This window comes from Balaenoptera borealis (genome assembly GCF_965194805.1).
Source record: "Balaenoptera borealis genome assembly, chromosome: 16".
Taxonomy (NCBI): Eukaryota; Metazoa; Chordata; class Mammalia; order Artiodactyla; family Balaenopteridae; genus Balaenoptera; species Balaenoptera borealis.
This window is the reverse complement of record NC_138872.1, coordinates 72,981,668-72,998,679: the sequence shown is the minus strand read 5'-3', so window position 1 is coordinate 72,998,679 and position 17,012 is coordinate 72,981,668. Positions and strand designations below refer to the sequence as shown.

The window sequence follows — 17,012 nt, the reverse complement described above, 5'->3', positions numbered from 1 at the left end:
ATTTGTCTGGAGGAGCCCACCCACCACAGGGTCAGCAGACATGTCCCTAGCCAGGAAAGGAGAGAGAGAAGGACAGAGGGAAACAGAGTGCCAGGTGTCCCCTCCTTGAGATGAGGTGCAGATGTACACATGCTCACATGGGGCCAAGAGGAGGCAAGAGATGGGGAGAAGCGGAGACAGAGATCCCCAGCAAGGCAGGCCCAAGCGATGGAGAAAAAGAGGGGGAAAGCAAGGAAGTGATAGACATGGGAAGTCACAGACGGAGACACGAAGGCCCCAGGGAGAAAAAGAGATCGAGAGCGTACAAAGCAAATAGAGAGATGGAGACGGTCGGAGAACACAGAGACGCTGCTGGAGATGGAGAGGGATGGAGAGGCGGAGACGGCCCAGGAGGGGACCGCGAGCTGCGGCGCGCGCCCCGCTCTCAGGCCGGGCCCCCGGGCGCCAGCTGGCCTAGGTCGGCCTCTGTGCGGCTCACCCACTCGCGGTAGAGGCCGCACACGCGGAGCCCCAGCACCTTGGCCGGGAAGACGCCCGCGGTGGCAGTGGCCGCGGCGACGGCGGCGGCGGCAGGCTCCGGTTGGGGCCCGCGGGTCTCGGCGCCCAGCGCGGCCAGTACGGCCTCCACGGCGGCGCCCAGGGCCCGCGCCTGGCGCGCCGCGTCCTCCAGGCGCCGCAGCAGGCGCAGCGCGCGCGGGTTCAGCTCGGCCTGGCGGCGGCGCACGACGTCCAGCAGCGGTGGCAGCGCGGCCAGCGCTGCCTCGTCCAGCCGCAGGCGCTCGGGCACCGGCAGGCCCGCGTGGCCCGGGGCCGGGGCGCTCAGATCGGCCACCGGCAGCCGCGGGGGCGAGAAGCCAGGCAGCCCGAAGGGGTCTCCCTGGTGCTGCACCTGCGGAGACGCGGCAGTCAGGGCGGCTCCTCCACCCGGAACTCAGCCCTCCACCCCTCTCCTGGGTCCTCAGTGTCCCCATCTCGTAAATGACACACTCCTGCCAACAGAGAGGCTGTGTTTGAGATAATACAAAACAACAAAAACCACCGTGTGCTTTACACCACTGCTTTGTTTCCTCATTTCCTCAATGGAGATAATAACCATATCAACTTCATAAGGTAGTTATGAGCCTGTTAAAATGCTTAAGGCAGGTCCTGACTCACTGGAAGGGCACAAAAAATGTTAGCTCTTTTCTTAATGCTATCTTACAGACCCAGCTTCAAATCCTGTCTCCACCACTTACTAGCTGTGCCGTTTGGTGCAAAACCGTTTCCTTCTCTGAGCCTCAGTGGTCTCCTCTGTAAGATGGGGGAACAGTTCCCTGCCCTGCCTTCCTACCACGGACCTCTTGAGAATTACAGAAGATAGTGCAGGGACCGAGTTTGTTTCACTCCCTCCCCCCCATTCTTCCCCACTTCTGCACCTGCTTGACACACAACCAGGGGCTCAATGAATAACTGTCATGTGAATGAACAAATGAAAAGATAAAGGTGATTTGTAATTTGTAAAGATGCTATAACAACACCATTTATCCTTTCCTAACATTTTGCTTCTGGTTCAGGCACTGTGCTGCTTTAAACACACTATTCCTAATCTTCCAAAAAATGGGTGTGATGATGATGATCATGGTCTTGTAAATGAGGATATTGGGACTGACTTATCCTAGGTCATCCATCTAGGAAGGGGCAGAAGCTGGAATTTGAACCAAAGTTGGTAGGACTACAAAGCTAGCTTTATTATCTTACTATTGCTGTCATAATTATTAAATTATTATATTTAATGTTATCAGTACTGCCCATGGTCACAACAAGTTGGCAGGGCTACAGTCTATCTGATTCAAAACTATACCCTCCCTCCACTACACCAGAGTAATTTGGGGAACTATCTAGGTTCCTTTGTCAGTGTCCTCTGGCCAACCAAAGATTTTGGCAGATCCTTCTCCTCTGTAAAAGTGTCCTCTTGGGATGGCATTTTTACCCCTAGATTGAAACCCCTTCTTGGCTTCTCTGCATAACACAGGTAGAAGAGTTCACAGCTCATCTTATTCAACTGCCTCCTTTTTTTTTTTTTTTTTTTGCCCTGCCAGGATCTTAGTTCCCCGACCAGGGATTGAACGCAGGCTCTGGCAATGAAAGTGCCCAAATCCTAATCACTGGACCTCCAAGGAATTCCCTTAACTGCCTCCTTTTACACCTGGGGAGTCCCAAGCTCATGGAGGTGAGATGACAAGATCACACAGAGCCTAAGAACATAGGTTTCCAGACTCCCAGACCAGAGTTCTCTTCACTCTCTCAGGTTGCTTCTGTCTTAAAGTACCAAGGAGGGAGCCTCCATGCTGAGGCTAATGGAGGGGCATTTGGGGCACAGACAGTGTCCTCCTCCAATTTGCTGTGTGGCCAGGGGCCCGTTACTGACCCCTCTTGGGAGCCCCAATTTCTGCAACTGTGAAGTGAGATTGAGAAAATGGGTGGTCAAGGACCCCTTGATCTGTATGTACTTCCCCATTCCCCAGGCCCCTGGTACCCACACCCTGAACCCCACTCACATATTCCTGGAGCAGCTGCTCAGCATATTTGGTGAGGAGGCGGGCAAGGCTGTGTGTCTGTTGGATCTTGGACTCCAAGTGGGGAAGGGGTGAGATTGAGGAGTCAGCCTGGGGGTCCTCTGGTGGGAAAAGGGGGGGAGGAATGAGGGCACCCCAACCCCTTTCTTCTTGACCACTTCTTCCAGGCTGGCTCTTCCTGAACCCGGAAGCTCCACTCTGAATTCTCCACCTTTTAAGCCAGGCAGGCTCTGTCCCATTCCAACTGAGGGAAAATAGGGCACCAGACATTTGCCAAACGGTTGTTCTCCCTGAAATGTGTTCCCTGTCCCCAAATCATGGTTGAAATCCTATTAAAGCCAAATTCAAATACTGCCTCCTCAGTGCAGCCTCCAGATTCACTCCTCCTTTAAATTCACTTCTTCCTTCTACTTAAGGCCATTTGTTCATACTTCCAAGGCGGTTCTTTTAATGTCTCTTTTATCTGTGAGAATCTGCCTCAGCCTGGGAGCCCTTTGAGGGAAGGGCTCACTTATCTCTGTACCTCAGTGATTGTTGGTGGAATTCAGCATCATCGAAGCACAGAACTTAAAATTGAAACAAGCCTTTAAGTCCACTCTACAGATTGGGATACTGAAGTGCCATTTCTTCCCTGATGGTCCTTCTGTGCAAAACCGTGGGCTGGGCACCGTACAGTTTCAGTGAATCAGCAACCGGCCTTAACCAGCACAAGTTAGAGGGTGGTGCCCCAGGAGGAAGAATACATTTCCCGAGACGCCTAGCGCGCGTGCCCAGGGCATGCTGGGGAATGTAGTCCTAGCCCGGCAACTCCCGCCCCGCCCCTCGCTAGAGTTTGCCCCGCGGGTCCCTATCCTTAACAGCCTCGACTTTCGTCTCCTGTTGTCACTTACCAGCCCCTGTGGCCCAAAGACTTCCGCCCCTAACTTTACCCCTCGCTCTGGCTCCCAGCTCTGATTCTTTCCCGGTACTCAGATAGGGTCCCGGCGTCCTGCCCCAGCCACGACCCCAATTCTCCCCTAGGGTGTGCTCGAACCGGTAATCTACCTCCTGAGCCCAAGTCCCTGAAGGCACAGCCCCAGGCCTCCTCTAAACTCCGGCGCTTGCCCCTTCCCACAGCTCACGCACAACTCACCCGCTCGTTACCTGACACCGGGGCCCTGCTCTCCCCAGCTCAGGCCGCTCCCTTCCCGGACCTAGGGGTGGCAGGGGCCCAGACCCCAGCTTCCAGCCCTTCTGACCCCTGCTCCCCTCGGCGCTCGGGATCCGGCCCTTCAGCCCCTTACCCAGACTTCCCTCCCTCCGGCTCATGCTGGCCCCAGGCAGATCCCGGTTGCCTCCACGCCCCCCTACCGAGAAGGGGAGAAAGGGGAAAAGGGTAGGGGCGTGGCCCGGCCGTAGCCAATCAGGGCTCAGACCCCAACAATCTACCACCCCCTTCCACCCCACCTCCCACCCCACCTCCGCTGCCCCAGGCAGGATTCCTTGGCCCTGAGCTCAGCTCCCTGCATGCACGGCCTAGTCGGGAAGGAGGCGGCAGGTTATCTGCTGGGTGGACTCGGGACCTGCAGGCTTGGGTTGCCGGGGCCTGGGAGACAGCCCAGAGTCAGATGGGAGGAGAAGGCTCAGGCTCCGACCTGGGGGAAGGCTTGGCGCCCGGGCTGCTTTTCGGAGAAAGCTGGGGAGGGGTGGGTGGTGGAGAGGGAGCAGCTGGCAGGACAGGAATGTGCTGCCCTTCCTCTTAGCTGGGGGAGGGGAGAGCGGGGTGCGTGAGAGGCCAAGGTGGGGGCCCTCAGGCTTAGGCCACACCTGCCCGGACATACACCTCCCGGCCTATCTCAGATGGCTTCTGCCCTTGCTTTCACAGTCACACCTACTAGGGGGCCACCTCACCTCACCTTACCAGACCCAGTAAGAGAACTCTTCTGACACACCCGCATCTACTGAAGGGTTCTCACACAGGAACAAGCTTAAGAGACAGGTACAGGGAGTCATACCCACACGTCAACCCACTAACCTGATGCAGACAAATGCTGAACGGTCTGTACACACTTACTTATCCCCACAAATGGTTCCCAAGCACCCACACTCTCCTGGGCTCTGGGACCCAGAGATGATCCATTCTTGGTCTCTAGCCCCCTGAGGAGCTCACAGTCTGATGGGGAAACGATAGACAACAGCTTGTTATGGGGTTTGTGAATGAAGTAACTGGGAAGGAGACCTGTGTGTCTGTGAGTACATTGCCATGTGCAGACAACTGCCAGAATAAAGGAAGAAAGAGATGAACTGGCAGAGGGCACAGCAGGTGGGGCCATCACACACTTTTTTTTGGGGGGGGGCTGCATTGGGTCTTCGTTGCTGTGCATGGGCTTTCTCTAGTTGCGGCGAGCAGGGGCTACTCTTCGTTGCGGTGCGCGGGCTTCTCATTGCGGTGGCTTCTCTTGCTGCGGAGCACAGGCTCTAGGCGTGCGGGCTTCAGTAGTTGCGGCACGTGGGCTCTAGAACGCAGGCTCAGTAGTTGTGGCGCATGGTATTCGTTGCTCCGCGGCATGTGGGAGCTTCCCGGACCAGGGCTCAAACCCGTGTCCCCTGCATTGGCAGGCAGATTCTTAACCACTCCGCCACCAGGGAAGTCACCATCACACATTTTTTTAACAGAGACTGTTGTTGGGTATTTACTATGTGCAAGGCACTGTTCTAAGTTATACATGTATTAACTCACTCCCATGTTATAGCCGAGGAATTAGAAATAAGTGACTTGTCCAAGGTCACTGGACAAGAAGAGCTGGGATTTTACCCCAGCAGTTTGGATCCAGAAATGCTGTCATAACCACCTTCCTATACCTTAACCCCTCTAAACATAATAACACCAAAACACACAGACATAATAGCCACACCCTTGAAACACACGCACACATAACAACAGAAATTTAGAAGGTGGCATCTGCTGACAAACACAGCCTCAAACAAAATCAACCAAGACACACTCATTTTAAGTAAACTTTCCATTGAAGTAAAATATACACAGAGAAAAGTACACACATCATAAGGGTACAGCCTGACGAATTTTCCAAGAGTAAATATGCCCTGGGAACCAGCACCAGATTAAGAAACAGAACATGACCAGTTCCCAGAGCCCCGTAGAGCCCCCTAGAGCCCCTCCCAGTCCCAAGGCTGACCACTATTCTGATTTCTCACACCATTAATTGGTTTCGTCTGTGTTTTTTTTTTTAATTTATATATTTATTTATTTTTGGCTGTGTTTGGTCTTCATTGCTGCGCCGCGGGCTTTCTTTAGTTGCGGTGAGCGGGGGCTACTCTTTGTTGTGGTGTGCAGGCTTCTCATTGCGGTGGCCTCTCCCGTTTCGACGAAGCACGGGCTCCAGGCGCACAGGCTTGAGTAGTTGTGGCTCTCGGGCTCTATAGCGTAGGCTCAGCAGTTGTGGTGCACAGGCTCAGTTGCTCCGTGGCATGTGGGATCTTCCCCGACCAGGGCTCGAACCGGTGTCCCCTGAATTGACAGGCGGATTCTTAACCACTGCGCCACCAGGGAAGCCCGGTTTTGCCTGCTTTGAACTTTATATAAATGGAATCATACAGTGTGTAGTGCTGTATCTGACTTCTTTCATGAGACTTGTCCCAGTTGTTGGGGGTAGCAGGACATCACTCTCCTTGCTGTGTCCTCCATGGTGTGAACAGGCTACAATCATTTTGCACTCCCCTGTCGATGGGTTGTTTCCAGTCTGAGGCTATTATGAATAGAGGTATAAACATTCCAGTACAGGCCCCTTGGTTCTGATACCCACGCATTTCTGTTGGGTGTTAACGACCTAGGAGTGGAACTGCTGGATCATAGAGTTTCACTAGAAAACCGCCAGCTTTCCAAAGTGTCTCTACCAATTTACACTCCCCCAGAAATATGAGGGATCCAGTTGCTCTACTTCTTCGCCTCCACTTGGTAAGGTCCGTCATTCTCACTTTAGCCATTCTGGTGGGTGGAGAGTCAGTCATATTTGCAGTGTCTGGCACGTACGTAACTGGCACTCAGTCAATAGACTGTTGAATGAATGGGTAGTTGAACAGTGTAGAACCAGATAGCCTGGCGAGGGGGACACACACCCACGCACATGCACACGCGCACACACACACACCCCCCGTTCCAGGGTCGCCCCCACGCGCAGCGGTAGCACACGGGACACACACCCTCTCGCGCCCCCTGGCGCCCACGTGGTCTGAACGCACGGCCGCAGCCCTACCGCGCGCGTCCAGTCGCCCAGCTGCCCCCAACCTGCCTCTCGGCGGCGGGCAGGGGGCGCTGCTCGTCCCGGTGCCCCGAGGGGGCGGGCCCGGTCGGGGCGGGGTCGGCCGGCTTCCAGGCCTGGGTTCTGGCCGCCCGCGCCGCCCGGCCGCTCCGGGGACGGGCCGGGGCGGGGCGCGGCGGCAGGAAGCGGGGCGGGGACTCGCGGAAGCCTTGGGGAGCGAGGGAGGGCGCGGCCAACTCCCGGAGAGACGACAGGCCGAGAGAGCGGCGCCCCGGCCTGGCGCCGAGCCTGAGCCAGCCGGACGGGAGGCGGCCCAGCCGCGCTCGGCCCCAGCCCCGCCAGCATGGCCGGCCGGACCGTGCGGGCCGAGACCCGGAGCCGGGCCAAGGATGACATCAAGAAGGTGATGGCGACCATCGAGAAGGTCCGGAGATGGTGAGCGCTGCCCCGGGGCCAGGGACGGGACACGATGGGCCACTCCTCCCCCAGATACGTCTACCCCCTTCGCCAGCTGTGGCCCCCAGGTGTTAGGTGTGCCTCCCAGCTGCGCCCTGGATCTGCAGGGCTCTATCTTCCTTCTCCTGGCTACACCCTGGGGTCTACAAAGCGTGTTCCCCAACCCTGCCCTCCCGAGGCTGGAGCCCCCATTTATGCCCCGCCCCCTGAAGCTTTGACACTCCTTTCGCAAGTATGCAGAGTGATCTTCATTGCTTTGGTCCCCAGCCGGGCCCATAGTCGTGGTCTCCATGTATATACCCCAGGGGTCTGCAGAGCCATGACCCCAAGTCACACTCTCTCTCTAGAGGCACCCCCTATCTATACCCTCGGGTCTGCAGGGTTTCTCCCTCTAACTATGTCCCATTAGCAAAACTGCCCCTTCCCTCCGGCACCACCACCACCTCTACAGGTATCCCCAGATGTGTCCAGCTCCTGGGGTGGCTCTCTCCTCAGGCCTCTCTGACCCAGTCCCCCCACTGTCCCACAGGGAGAAGCGCTGGGTGACTGTGGGCGACACTTCCCTTCGTATCTTCAAGTGGGTGCCAGTGGTGGACCCCCAGGAGGAGGTGAGCAAGTTCTCCCACACCAGGCCCTTCCTCTGTGCAGCCTCAGGCAAGCCCCTCCCCACCCTGGCCTCCACCTCCAGTCCCCACTCAGACCTCAAATGCAGGAGCCCGGACAGATGTTAACAATTAGTAGCAACTCCGCCTCTTCCCCCTCCCCCCACACCAGACCCTGCTCCCCCCCACCCCAGTTCAAGACCTAACCCACTGTGCACAACCTGTCCGCTCATGCAGGGCCTTCTGCTTCTCTGTGCCTCAGTTTCCTTATTTGTACAGTGGGGGCTTTGCAAGTGCTAACTAGAAAGCTGACTCTGACCCTTAGCCCTCTAACCCCCAGGAGCGACGGAGGGCAGGTGGCGGGGCAGAGAGATCCCGAGGCCGGGAGCGGAGGGGCAGGGGTGCCAGTCCCCGAGGGGGTGGCCCTCTCATCCTGCTTGATCTCAATGGTATGTAGGGATGCTGAGATGTGGGGGGCTGTGGGGATTGAGGGAGGGGGCTGGAGGCCTCAGGCCCAACCCTTTTGGCTTTTGCTCCCACAGATGAGAACAGTAACCAGAGTTTCCATTCGGAAGGCTCCCTGCAAAAGGGCACCGATCCCAGCCCTGGGGGCACCCCCCAGCCCAGCCGCCCTGTGTCACCTGCTGGACCACCGGAAGGGGTCCCGGAGGATGCTCAGCCCCCACAGCTGGGCCAGGAGAGAGGTAGGACCAGGTGCCTCCCAGGAGCCCTCTCTTCTGAATCTTGTCCTCTCCAAGGTCAAAGCCACCAGCTTACCCCTCGACCTGCTCCCCTTCCTGTGTTGCCTCCTTGGGAGGCCTTCCCTGAGTCCTGTGGAAAGTCACTGCCCTTCCTCTAGGAACTGTCTCCTTCCCCTGGCTTCTTAGCATCTGTGGATAACTTAGCACTGTCTGAGGTTTTCATGTAAATTTAGCTTTTTACTAGTTAAGTATCTTTCTCTGCCACTCCCACCTCATGTCGCTTCCTGAATGTTGGGCCCATATCAATCTTCACTGCTGTATCCTCAGAACACCATGGAACACATAGTAGGTGCTCAATAAATATTTGCTAAGGAATAGATAATCGTGATAATCGTAAGAGTGATTAATAATAAGTGATAATAACAGCTAATACTTATTGAGATCTTTCTGTGTGCCAGGCACCCTTCTAAGCACTTTCCATCTTTTATCTCATTTAATCCTTACTACAACCCTGTGAGGGTTATGATCTCCATTTAGATCATAAGAAACCCACATGAGAAACCGAAACCCAGAGAGGTTAAGTAAGTTGCCCAAGCTCACACAGCCAGTGAGCCAGGATCTGGGGTATGAGTCCTCCTCAGCTCCTCTTTCTTCCCATAGAGTCAATCCCCTATCTGGTCAGATTCACCTCCCCAATGTGTCTGCCTTCCCAGGCTCTGTCATCTCTCTCACCCGCCCCCAGCTTCAGCCTCCTCCTGGGTCTCCTTTCTTCCAGTTGGACCCACACAGCTACCAGAGCACAAGGTTGACGAGGTCATTTTCCTGCTTCAAAGCCTTCAATGGCTGCCTGTGACCTTTGACTTCTCAGCCTGGCGCTCCAGGCCCTTCGTGAACTGTCCCCTGCTGACCTCATTGTTCCCTTCCAAGAACACCATGGCTTGGGCCTATGTTCTGTGTTGTCTAGATCATACCACACGCTTGTGTACCTTTACTAATATAAAAACAATAATTAGCATTTATTGAGCACTTACTGTGTGCCGGGCACTGTAGTAATGGCTTTTCCCGTGTTATCTCATTTAATTCTTACAACAGTCTCAGGTGGTAACTACTGTAATCATCTCCATTTTACAGGTGGGGAAAACAGGCTTAGAGCAATTAAGTCACTTGCCCAGGGCCAGGATTCGAACCCAGGCAGTCCAACCCCAGAATCTGGGCTTGCCAAGCTTCTGTTCCCTCTGCCTGAAATGTACTCCAGCTCCCCATTTGTCTGATCAAATCTACTCACCCGTCAAGATCCCACCTAAATGTCCTTCCTGTGTTTTCTTCCTGGGTTGCAGCTGGGTGACTGGCTCCCCCCTCAGTGCTCCCACAGCCCGCGGGCTTTTGTGACTGGTATGTTTCCCTCTCAGTCTGTGCTGTGGCACAGAGCAGCTGCTCAGGGAACACCTGTTAATTTCATGTTCCAGATCCTGGGGGCGTAACCGCAGGCGGCACGGATGAGCCTCCAATGCTGACCAAGGAGGAGCCTGTTCCAGCACTGCTGGAGGCTGAGGTGAGAGCGGCCGGGAGGCCGGACTACCAGGTCTTGGAGGGAATGGGGGCTCTGGGGTAGCCAAAGCCTTGGGGGCTGCACTCTCGAGGTCCAGGTGGGAAATGTAGACCGTGGACACAGCTAAAGGCTATTAGGCTGGGTTCTTGGGACTGAAAAGAAAAGGGTGTTTTAGAAACAAAATCCTGCAGGCTGGATTGGGGCTGATTTGAGACCATTAAAGGCCTGAAAAGATCATGGTGCACCTCCAAGTATTTTTTTTTTTTTAATCCTAAGTATGTAATTAGCTTAAGAAAGTCCCCCACAAACTTCTGACTTTTCCCACAAGGACTACCGTGATACGTTTTCGAGAAATATCAAATGTCAACTTCTTCCCCCCAAATGGTGTTGTTGTTGTTTCCGGCGCCCTGCTTAATCTGCGTCCTGGGGCCCTGGCCCTGGGCTAGACTCCCGGGTCCGGGAGGGGAGTGGAGCGGAGGCTTTCGAGAAGGCATAGGCAAGGAGGCTGCACTCCTGGGTTTGGGTGGAGCTCATGCCTGTCCACCCTTCCTCTCCAGGCCCCTGAAGCTTACCCCGTCTTTGAGCCAGTGCCACCTGTCCCCGAGGCAGCCCAGGGTGATACAGAGGACTCGGAGGGCGCCCCCCCACTCAAGCGCATCTGCCCAAATGCCCCTGACCCCTGAGAAGCCGGCCTGCCTGTCCTGTCGCCCCAGGGGTCCCTTTGGCTTTTTACAAATAAAGACCCTTTTGTAATTTTGTGTCATGTCATTTCCCCGTCAGGGCTGGGGAGGGTCTTTGGAGACAGTTTTGTCTCACGCTCCATTTCTCAGATGGGGTCACTGAGGCTCTGAGAGGACCTACCTGTAGTCACACCCTGAGTCAGACATGGAAGAGGGGTTTGAGCCAGGACCCTGCCTCCCCAGCACTCCCTCCACCCTGTCCTGTCCCCCTTACCTTTGACCCTTCCTTCAGCCCTCCTGCTCTGGGAATCCCAGGACCCCTTTTCTTCCTGCTCAGCCCTCCCCTGGGCCCAGCAATTACCAAAGCTCTGGGCAGCTAGGCCCGTGATTCCCATTCACACACAGGAACACAGAAGCCCAGAGGGACTTTGGGGCCTGGGATGACCCAACCCATTCCCTGCCGTCAGGAAGCTACAGCATCATTCCTCCCTGCCTCTGCTTGGCCATTCCTCCACTGGAACCCCTGCCCACACTTCTGGTTGAATCTTGCTTGTCTTCGGCTCAGTCACTACCTTCTCCAGGAAGCCTTCTCCAGGTTCAGTGAGTTTCCCCCCTTCGGGCTCCCACAACCCCGTGTGCTTCTTTCCCTTTGTCTCAGCATTTATCAGGCTGTTTGGGGATGGTTGGTTTGTGTGTCTATCTCATCCACTAGGCTGCGGGCTCCTGAGAGCAGAACTTGGTCCCAGCCTTGCCTAGCAGCACACTAGGCATAGAGCAGTCACAGCAATTGTTTGGTGAATGAATGAATGAATGAATGGGCTGAGGTTCTCCAGGAAGGCTTCTCTGAGTAGGTGGCACACAAGCTTGACTCTGAGACATGTACCTCAGTGTGGTAGATCTGAAGTCAGAAGTCCTGGTGAAAGTCCTGGCTCTGTTACTCACTAGCTGTGTGGCCCTATGCTGGCTGTTTCCCCTCTCTGAGCCTTAGTTTGTTCATCTGAGCAATGGGGACAATAACTAGGCCTCATCTGCTGCAGTGGGTTGTGGGAAACTTCAAATAATATAAGGGTACCTTCACTCTGTGCCTGTAAGAGAGTCAGAGTCAGGTGTATTAACCCTATTTTTATTTTTAACAAAGGAAGAGACTGAGGTTCAGAGAAGACCAAATTGAAACTTTAAAGAACTTTTAAAAAAATTCAGGGTATTTCCTGACAGCAGCTTCAGTAGTAATATTTGAGCCAGGCTGGCCAGGGGAGCCAGGTGTGCAGTGATGTGGTACATTCATTTCTTGTTGCTGCCTAACAAATTACCACAATTTTAGAGGCTTAAAACAATGCAAATGTATTACTTTAGCATTCTGGAGGTTAGAAGTCCAAAATTACTCTCAGTGGGTTAAAGTAAAAATGTCGGCAGGGCTGGTTCCTTCCAGAGACTGTAGGGGAGAATCTGTTTGCCTGCTTTTTCCAGCTTCTGCAGACCACCTGCACCCCTTGTGGCCCCTCCCTCCATCTTCACATCCAGCAGCATAGCATCGTCCAAACTCCCTTTCTGTCTCTGCTTCCATTGTCACATCTGCTTCTCTGACTCTCCTGCCTCCCTCTATTAAAGACTCTTGTGATTACATTGGACCCACCTGCATAATCTAGGCTAATCTTCCCAGCTCAAGATTGTTAATTTCATCACATCGGCAGAATCTTATTTGCCATGTAAAGTAACATATTCACAGGTTCTGGGGATAGGGCCTGGACATCTTTGGAGGGCCATTATTCAGCCTCAGCACATGTGGTAAAAATCTCAGCCATTTCTAGGGTGTGTGGGTCATCTCATTATTCCCCTGAATCACCTCATGTGGTAATGAGAGTGCTCTGTAAAATGTAAAGTGCTTTGTATGGATTAGTAGTACAGTGTTAAGGCCCAGAATTCAGGCTCTGGGTTAGAATCTCAGCGTCTCCATTCATTCACTGTGTGACCTTGAGCAAGTGACTTAACCTCTCTGTGCCTCAGTTTTCTCATCTGTACAATGGGGATAATAGTAACATCAGCCTGGTGAGATTATTGTGAGTATTAAATGAGGCAATACATGGAGAGAGAGTCCTTGGCTTGGTACATAGTAAGTGCTCAACAAATGGCAGCTGTTTTTCCTATTACCCCATTTTACAGATGAGGATATTAGGGGGTAGTTGTAGAGGCCAGAGACTCACCTGCCAGTGAGACTGGGGAGGAAGAGTCATTTCTGAGTAGGCTTGAAAGGCTAAAGTTTGAGTCTTCCCCATTCCTATCCCTCTCCTGGCCCAAGGCCCCAGTCCCCGGGCAGCTGTCCCTTAGCCCAAGCCTGCCCTCACCTTTTCTGTAGCCTACTCTGTGACCTGGTTTAAAAACCACCTCTTCCATAGCCATATTCCTGACCATCACCTTGCCATGCCATCCCCGCCTCCTCCCCACATCCACACTCTCTTTTTGGAAATTCTTCACCCTTGGTTCTCAGGCCCTAGCCTCCAGTGCTCCGCTATTCTCTTCCCCTATGTCACTCTCTCCTTTTCCTGATCCCTTAAATATCTCTCGCTCTGGCCTAGCTCTTTTCATGAACACTCTCCCTGCTAGGTCCCACCTACTCCTTGAATTAATGGTTCCCAAGTCTCTGCCTCCCAGTTCTGCCCCCTACCTCCAGGCTCAAAGAGCCAAATGCCTTCACAGGACGTCCCACAGATCCTCAGCCTAGCCCTCCTCCCAACCTGTTCCCAGCATCCCCTCTGGGATTCCCCAGAAATGGCCCACAATCCCAGGAGTTGGCTAAGATGGGAGCACCCAGAAGTCAGAGTCAACATCCCATGAGTCACCCTGTCCCCTTAAGTCCTTGTCCTAAATAACCCTCCCACTTGCCCCTTTCTTTAGGGCCCCACTGTTTTGCTGGTGCCTCCCAGTGAGTTTCCCTGCTTCGCTCTGGCCCATCAGCAATCCATTGTCCACCCAGCAGCTGGGCGGTCTCAGAAACCCGAATCTGCCCATGATGCTGCCCGGGGGTTAAAACCCTCCAGTCCCCTCATTACCTGCAGGATGGCACCACACTCCGCCTCTTCCTCCCATCCCTGCACAGCTACCCTTGGAACTGCCTATAATCACCCCCAGACACTTTGCTTTTTTCCTCACCTCTGCGGCTTTGCTCATGCTGTTTGCTCGGCCTGGAGTGCCCTTCTCGTCCCTCTTCATCTGGGAGATGGCTTCTTGTTTTTCAAACCTCAGCTTCCTGGTGTGGTCTTCTCTCCTCTCCTCGTGCCCCCTGTCCCCTCTTCTGCCGTTTCCCAGAGCATCAGGAATTCTCTTGTGATGGTCGATGTTGACTTCGGTCTCCAGCACCAGACTGCAAGCTCCACGAAGGCAGGGGAATTCCTTTATTCATAGCAACGTGTATTTATTGTGCACTTACTGTTTGCCGGGTACTATTCTAGGCCCTGGGGATACAGCATAGGCAAGATGGAAAAATATCCTTGCCTTCACGGAACTTAGCTTCAGTAAATTAGATTATATGTAGAAAGTTAAAAGTACTGTGGAAAAAATCGAGTAAGGGAAGTGGGGAAAGAGCAGATTGCAATTTTAAATAGGGAGGTCAGGGGAGGCCTGACTGAGGAGACATTTGAGAAAAAACTTGAAGGAAGTGAGGGAGAAAGGCTTGCACATACCTGAGGGAAATGCATTCCAGGAAGAGGGAACAGCCAGCGCAAAGGCCCTGAGGGGGCACATGCCTGGAAATGAGATCAGTGCCTCTGGAGCAGAGGGAGGAGGGAGAGAGTGGTGGGAAGTGAGGTCAGGTCAGCAAGGGCCTCAGAGGCAGGACAGGCACATAACCTGTCATTCAAACTTTGAGGATAAAAGAGGATGTATTAATAATTATGCCCAGATAACACGTGATACGGGATAACCAGGATGTAAGTTTATCCTGCTTGAAGGCCATTGTCAGGACTTTGGCTTTTATTCTGGGTGAGATGAAGAGCTATTGAAGGGGTCTGCGCAGAGGAGTAACATGATCAGACTTAGAGGGTTTTTTCCTTTAATATTTTATTATAGTTTTAAAGTTTACAGCAAAATTGGAAGAATTGTACAGGTAACACTGATGTACCTACCACCTAGATTCTATATTTTACTGTGTTTGCTTTATCACATAGCCCTAGCCATCCATCTAACAACCTTTCTTATTTTCTTGATACATTTCAAAATAAGTTGCAGACAATGGTATACTTCCCTCTCTACACTTCGGCATGCATGTTTTTCACTAGAGTCCAGTATTTATTTACAGGTTTTTCTTTTCCTGTAAAAAGAAAAACTATTCATATAGCAAAATGCACAGGTGTTAACTGTGATCCAGTGAGTTTCAACAAATATATAATTTGCATAATGCAAGCCCTTATCAACTATATCACTATCCCCCCCGGAAAGTTTCCTGTTGCCCCTTCCCTGTCCCCAGCTCCCTACAGGCAGCGCTGTTCTGATTTTGGTTTTGATGAGGTTAACCTGTTGTTGAACTTCGCATGCGTGGAATCTATGTACTCCTTTGCATCCGTTTTCTTTCACTCAGCATAATGTTTTTGAGAGTCATCCACACCGTTACTTGGATCAGTAGTTTGTTCCTTTCTATTGCTGGGTTAGATGCCATAGACTTGTCTTTGACTCGGATCCCTCTGCTGGGTGGAGAGCAGATGGGTCCAAGTCCTCTGCCTGTTTCTATTTCCCTGCACAAGCCTGTCAAGCCTGGGGCTCAGAGCCCTGGATGAGTACATCCCAGGGAGATGGGTAGCCTTTTCTCAGGGACCTTTCTAGAATGGAGAGTCTACGGCATCAGTCCCCCAGAAATCTGGGGAGACAGAACGATATCAGAGGTAGGATCTAAGGTGACCAAGCATTCTGGTTTGCCCAGGACTTTCCCCATGTTAGCCCTTCAAATTCCATTCCCGGAAATCCCTCAGTTCTCGGCAAACTGGGATCCCACCACTGCCCCTAGTCTCCCAGGCCCTTTCTCACTCCAGACTACACTTCCTTCCTTCTAAGAATTGATTCTCCTTAAACTCCAAACTGGTTTGCTGCTCCCTTGCTCTAAAACTTCCCATGGCTCCCCATGGCTTTGCCTGGCAACCCAAAGAATATACTCAGCCTATGGCAGTGGTTCCCAAACTTTGCTGCATATTGGAACCACCTGGGAAATTTTGATGTCTGGCTTCTACCCCCGGACATTTTCATTGATATAGGATGCGACTTAGGCATTGGCCCCACAGGTATGACTGGTTGGTGACCCCCAGGTCCCCACACAGGGCAAGTGAAAGGGAAGAGCACAATAACTTACTTTCCATTCCCTTATATTCATCTGTTGGCAGTGGCTTTTCTGCCTGTCCCCTCCTTTGTTCCTCCAGTCAGCTCTGGGATGCAACTGTGGTGTAGTGAAGGGTCAGGATGCAGAATAGGAATGGAGGTATTCCAGATTCAATTGATTTGTACTAACTGTGTGATCTTGGGCAAGTCATTTCCCTGTCTAGACCTTAGTTGCCTCATCTGAAACATGAAGCCAATATTATCTTTTCCATAAACAGTAAGTCCCCTACATACGAACCTTCAAGTTGTGAACTTTCAAAGATGCGAATTGCGTTCGCACATCCAATCACGTAAGTTAGTTCACGTGTCTGGCGTACATTGTCACCTGCGTGCATCCTCTACAAGTGGTTGTGCTTTTGTGTACTTTACTGTACAGTATTGTATAGGGTACAGTAGTACAGTATCTTTATTTCAAGCCCAGGATGTCTGGAAGCAAGTGTAAAAGCAGTGGTGTTGTAGCTGGTACTGCTAAGAAGCGCCAAGCGATAATGATGGAAACAAAAGTGAAAATAATTGAGAGAGTGGAGCGAGGTGAAAAGATGGTAGATGTCACTCGTTCTTATAACATGAATCGTTCAACCATCAGCACGATTCTAAAGAACAAGGACAAGATCATGGAACATGTGAAGTCTGCTGTGCCGAAGATGTTGACAATAGTATCGAAGAAGCGTGGAAAAGTGATGGAGGAGATGGAGAAACTTCTCAGGGTGTGAGTGCAGAATCAGCATCAGCGTCGAGTCCCGCTCAGCTTATGCTGATTCAAGAGAAAGCTAAAACCCTTTATGAAGACTCAAAGAAGAAACACAGCGAAGAATCAGAGGGTGCATCTTTTAATGCCAGCCATGGCTGGTT

General features: G+C 52.8%; 2 protein-coding genes across 5 annotated transcripts in view; one reads left to right on the top strand and one right to left on the bottom strand.

Moving 5' to 3' along the window:
• Positions 1-279: 279 nt before the first annotated feature.
• CTF1 (cardiotrophin 1) lies at positions 280-3,943 on the bottom strand. Of its 2 annotated transcripts, XM_082360313.1 has the most exons (3): positions 3,839-3,943; positions 2,538-2,656; positions 280-889 (listed from the first exon to the last, which is right to left on the bottom strand). In XM_082360313.1, exons 1-3 carry the CDS (start codon positions 3,861-3,863, stop codon positions 425-427), a joined length of 609 nt encoding a protein of 202 aa, XP_082216439.1. In that variant the 5' UTR covers positions 3,864-3,943; the 3' UTR covers positions 280-424. The 2 variants fall into 2 exon arrangements, with proteins under 2 accessions (XP_082216439.1, XP_082216438.1); XM_082360312.1 differs by lacking the exon at positions 3,839-3,943 and having other exon boundaries at positions 2,538-3,681.
• A 2,947-nt stretch (positions 3,944-6,890) lies between these two features.
• Positions 6,891-17,012, top strand: part of BCL7C (BAF chromatin remodeling complex subunit BCL7C) — a 33,063-nt gene continuing 22,941 nt past the window's right edge. Inside the window, exons 1-6 of one of the 3 annotated variants that reach the window (XM_082360236.1) lie at positions 6,910-7,249; positions 7,800-7,878; positions 8,213-8,321; positions 8,415-8,576; positions 10,040-10,125; positions 10,680-10,875. In XM_082360236.1, the coding sequence (XP_082216362.1) occupies positions 7,158-7,249; positions 7,800-7,878; positions 8,213-8,321; positions 8,415-8,576; positions 10,040-10,125; positions 10,680-10,805 (654 nt within the window). In that variant the 5' untranslated portion in view covers positions 6,910-7,157 and the 3' untranslated portion in view covers positions 10,806-10,875. Of the gene's footprint in view, positions 7,250-7,799; positions 7,879-8,212; positions 8,322-8,414; positions 8,577-10,039; positions 10,126-10,679; positions 10,876-17,012 lie in introns of those variants that run through there. The other 2 variants (XM_082360235.1, XM_082360237.1) reach the window with 2 other exon arrangements.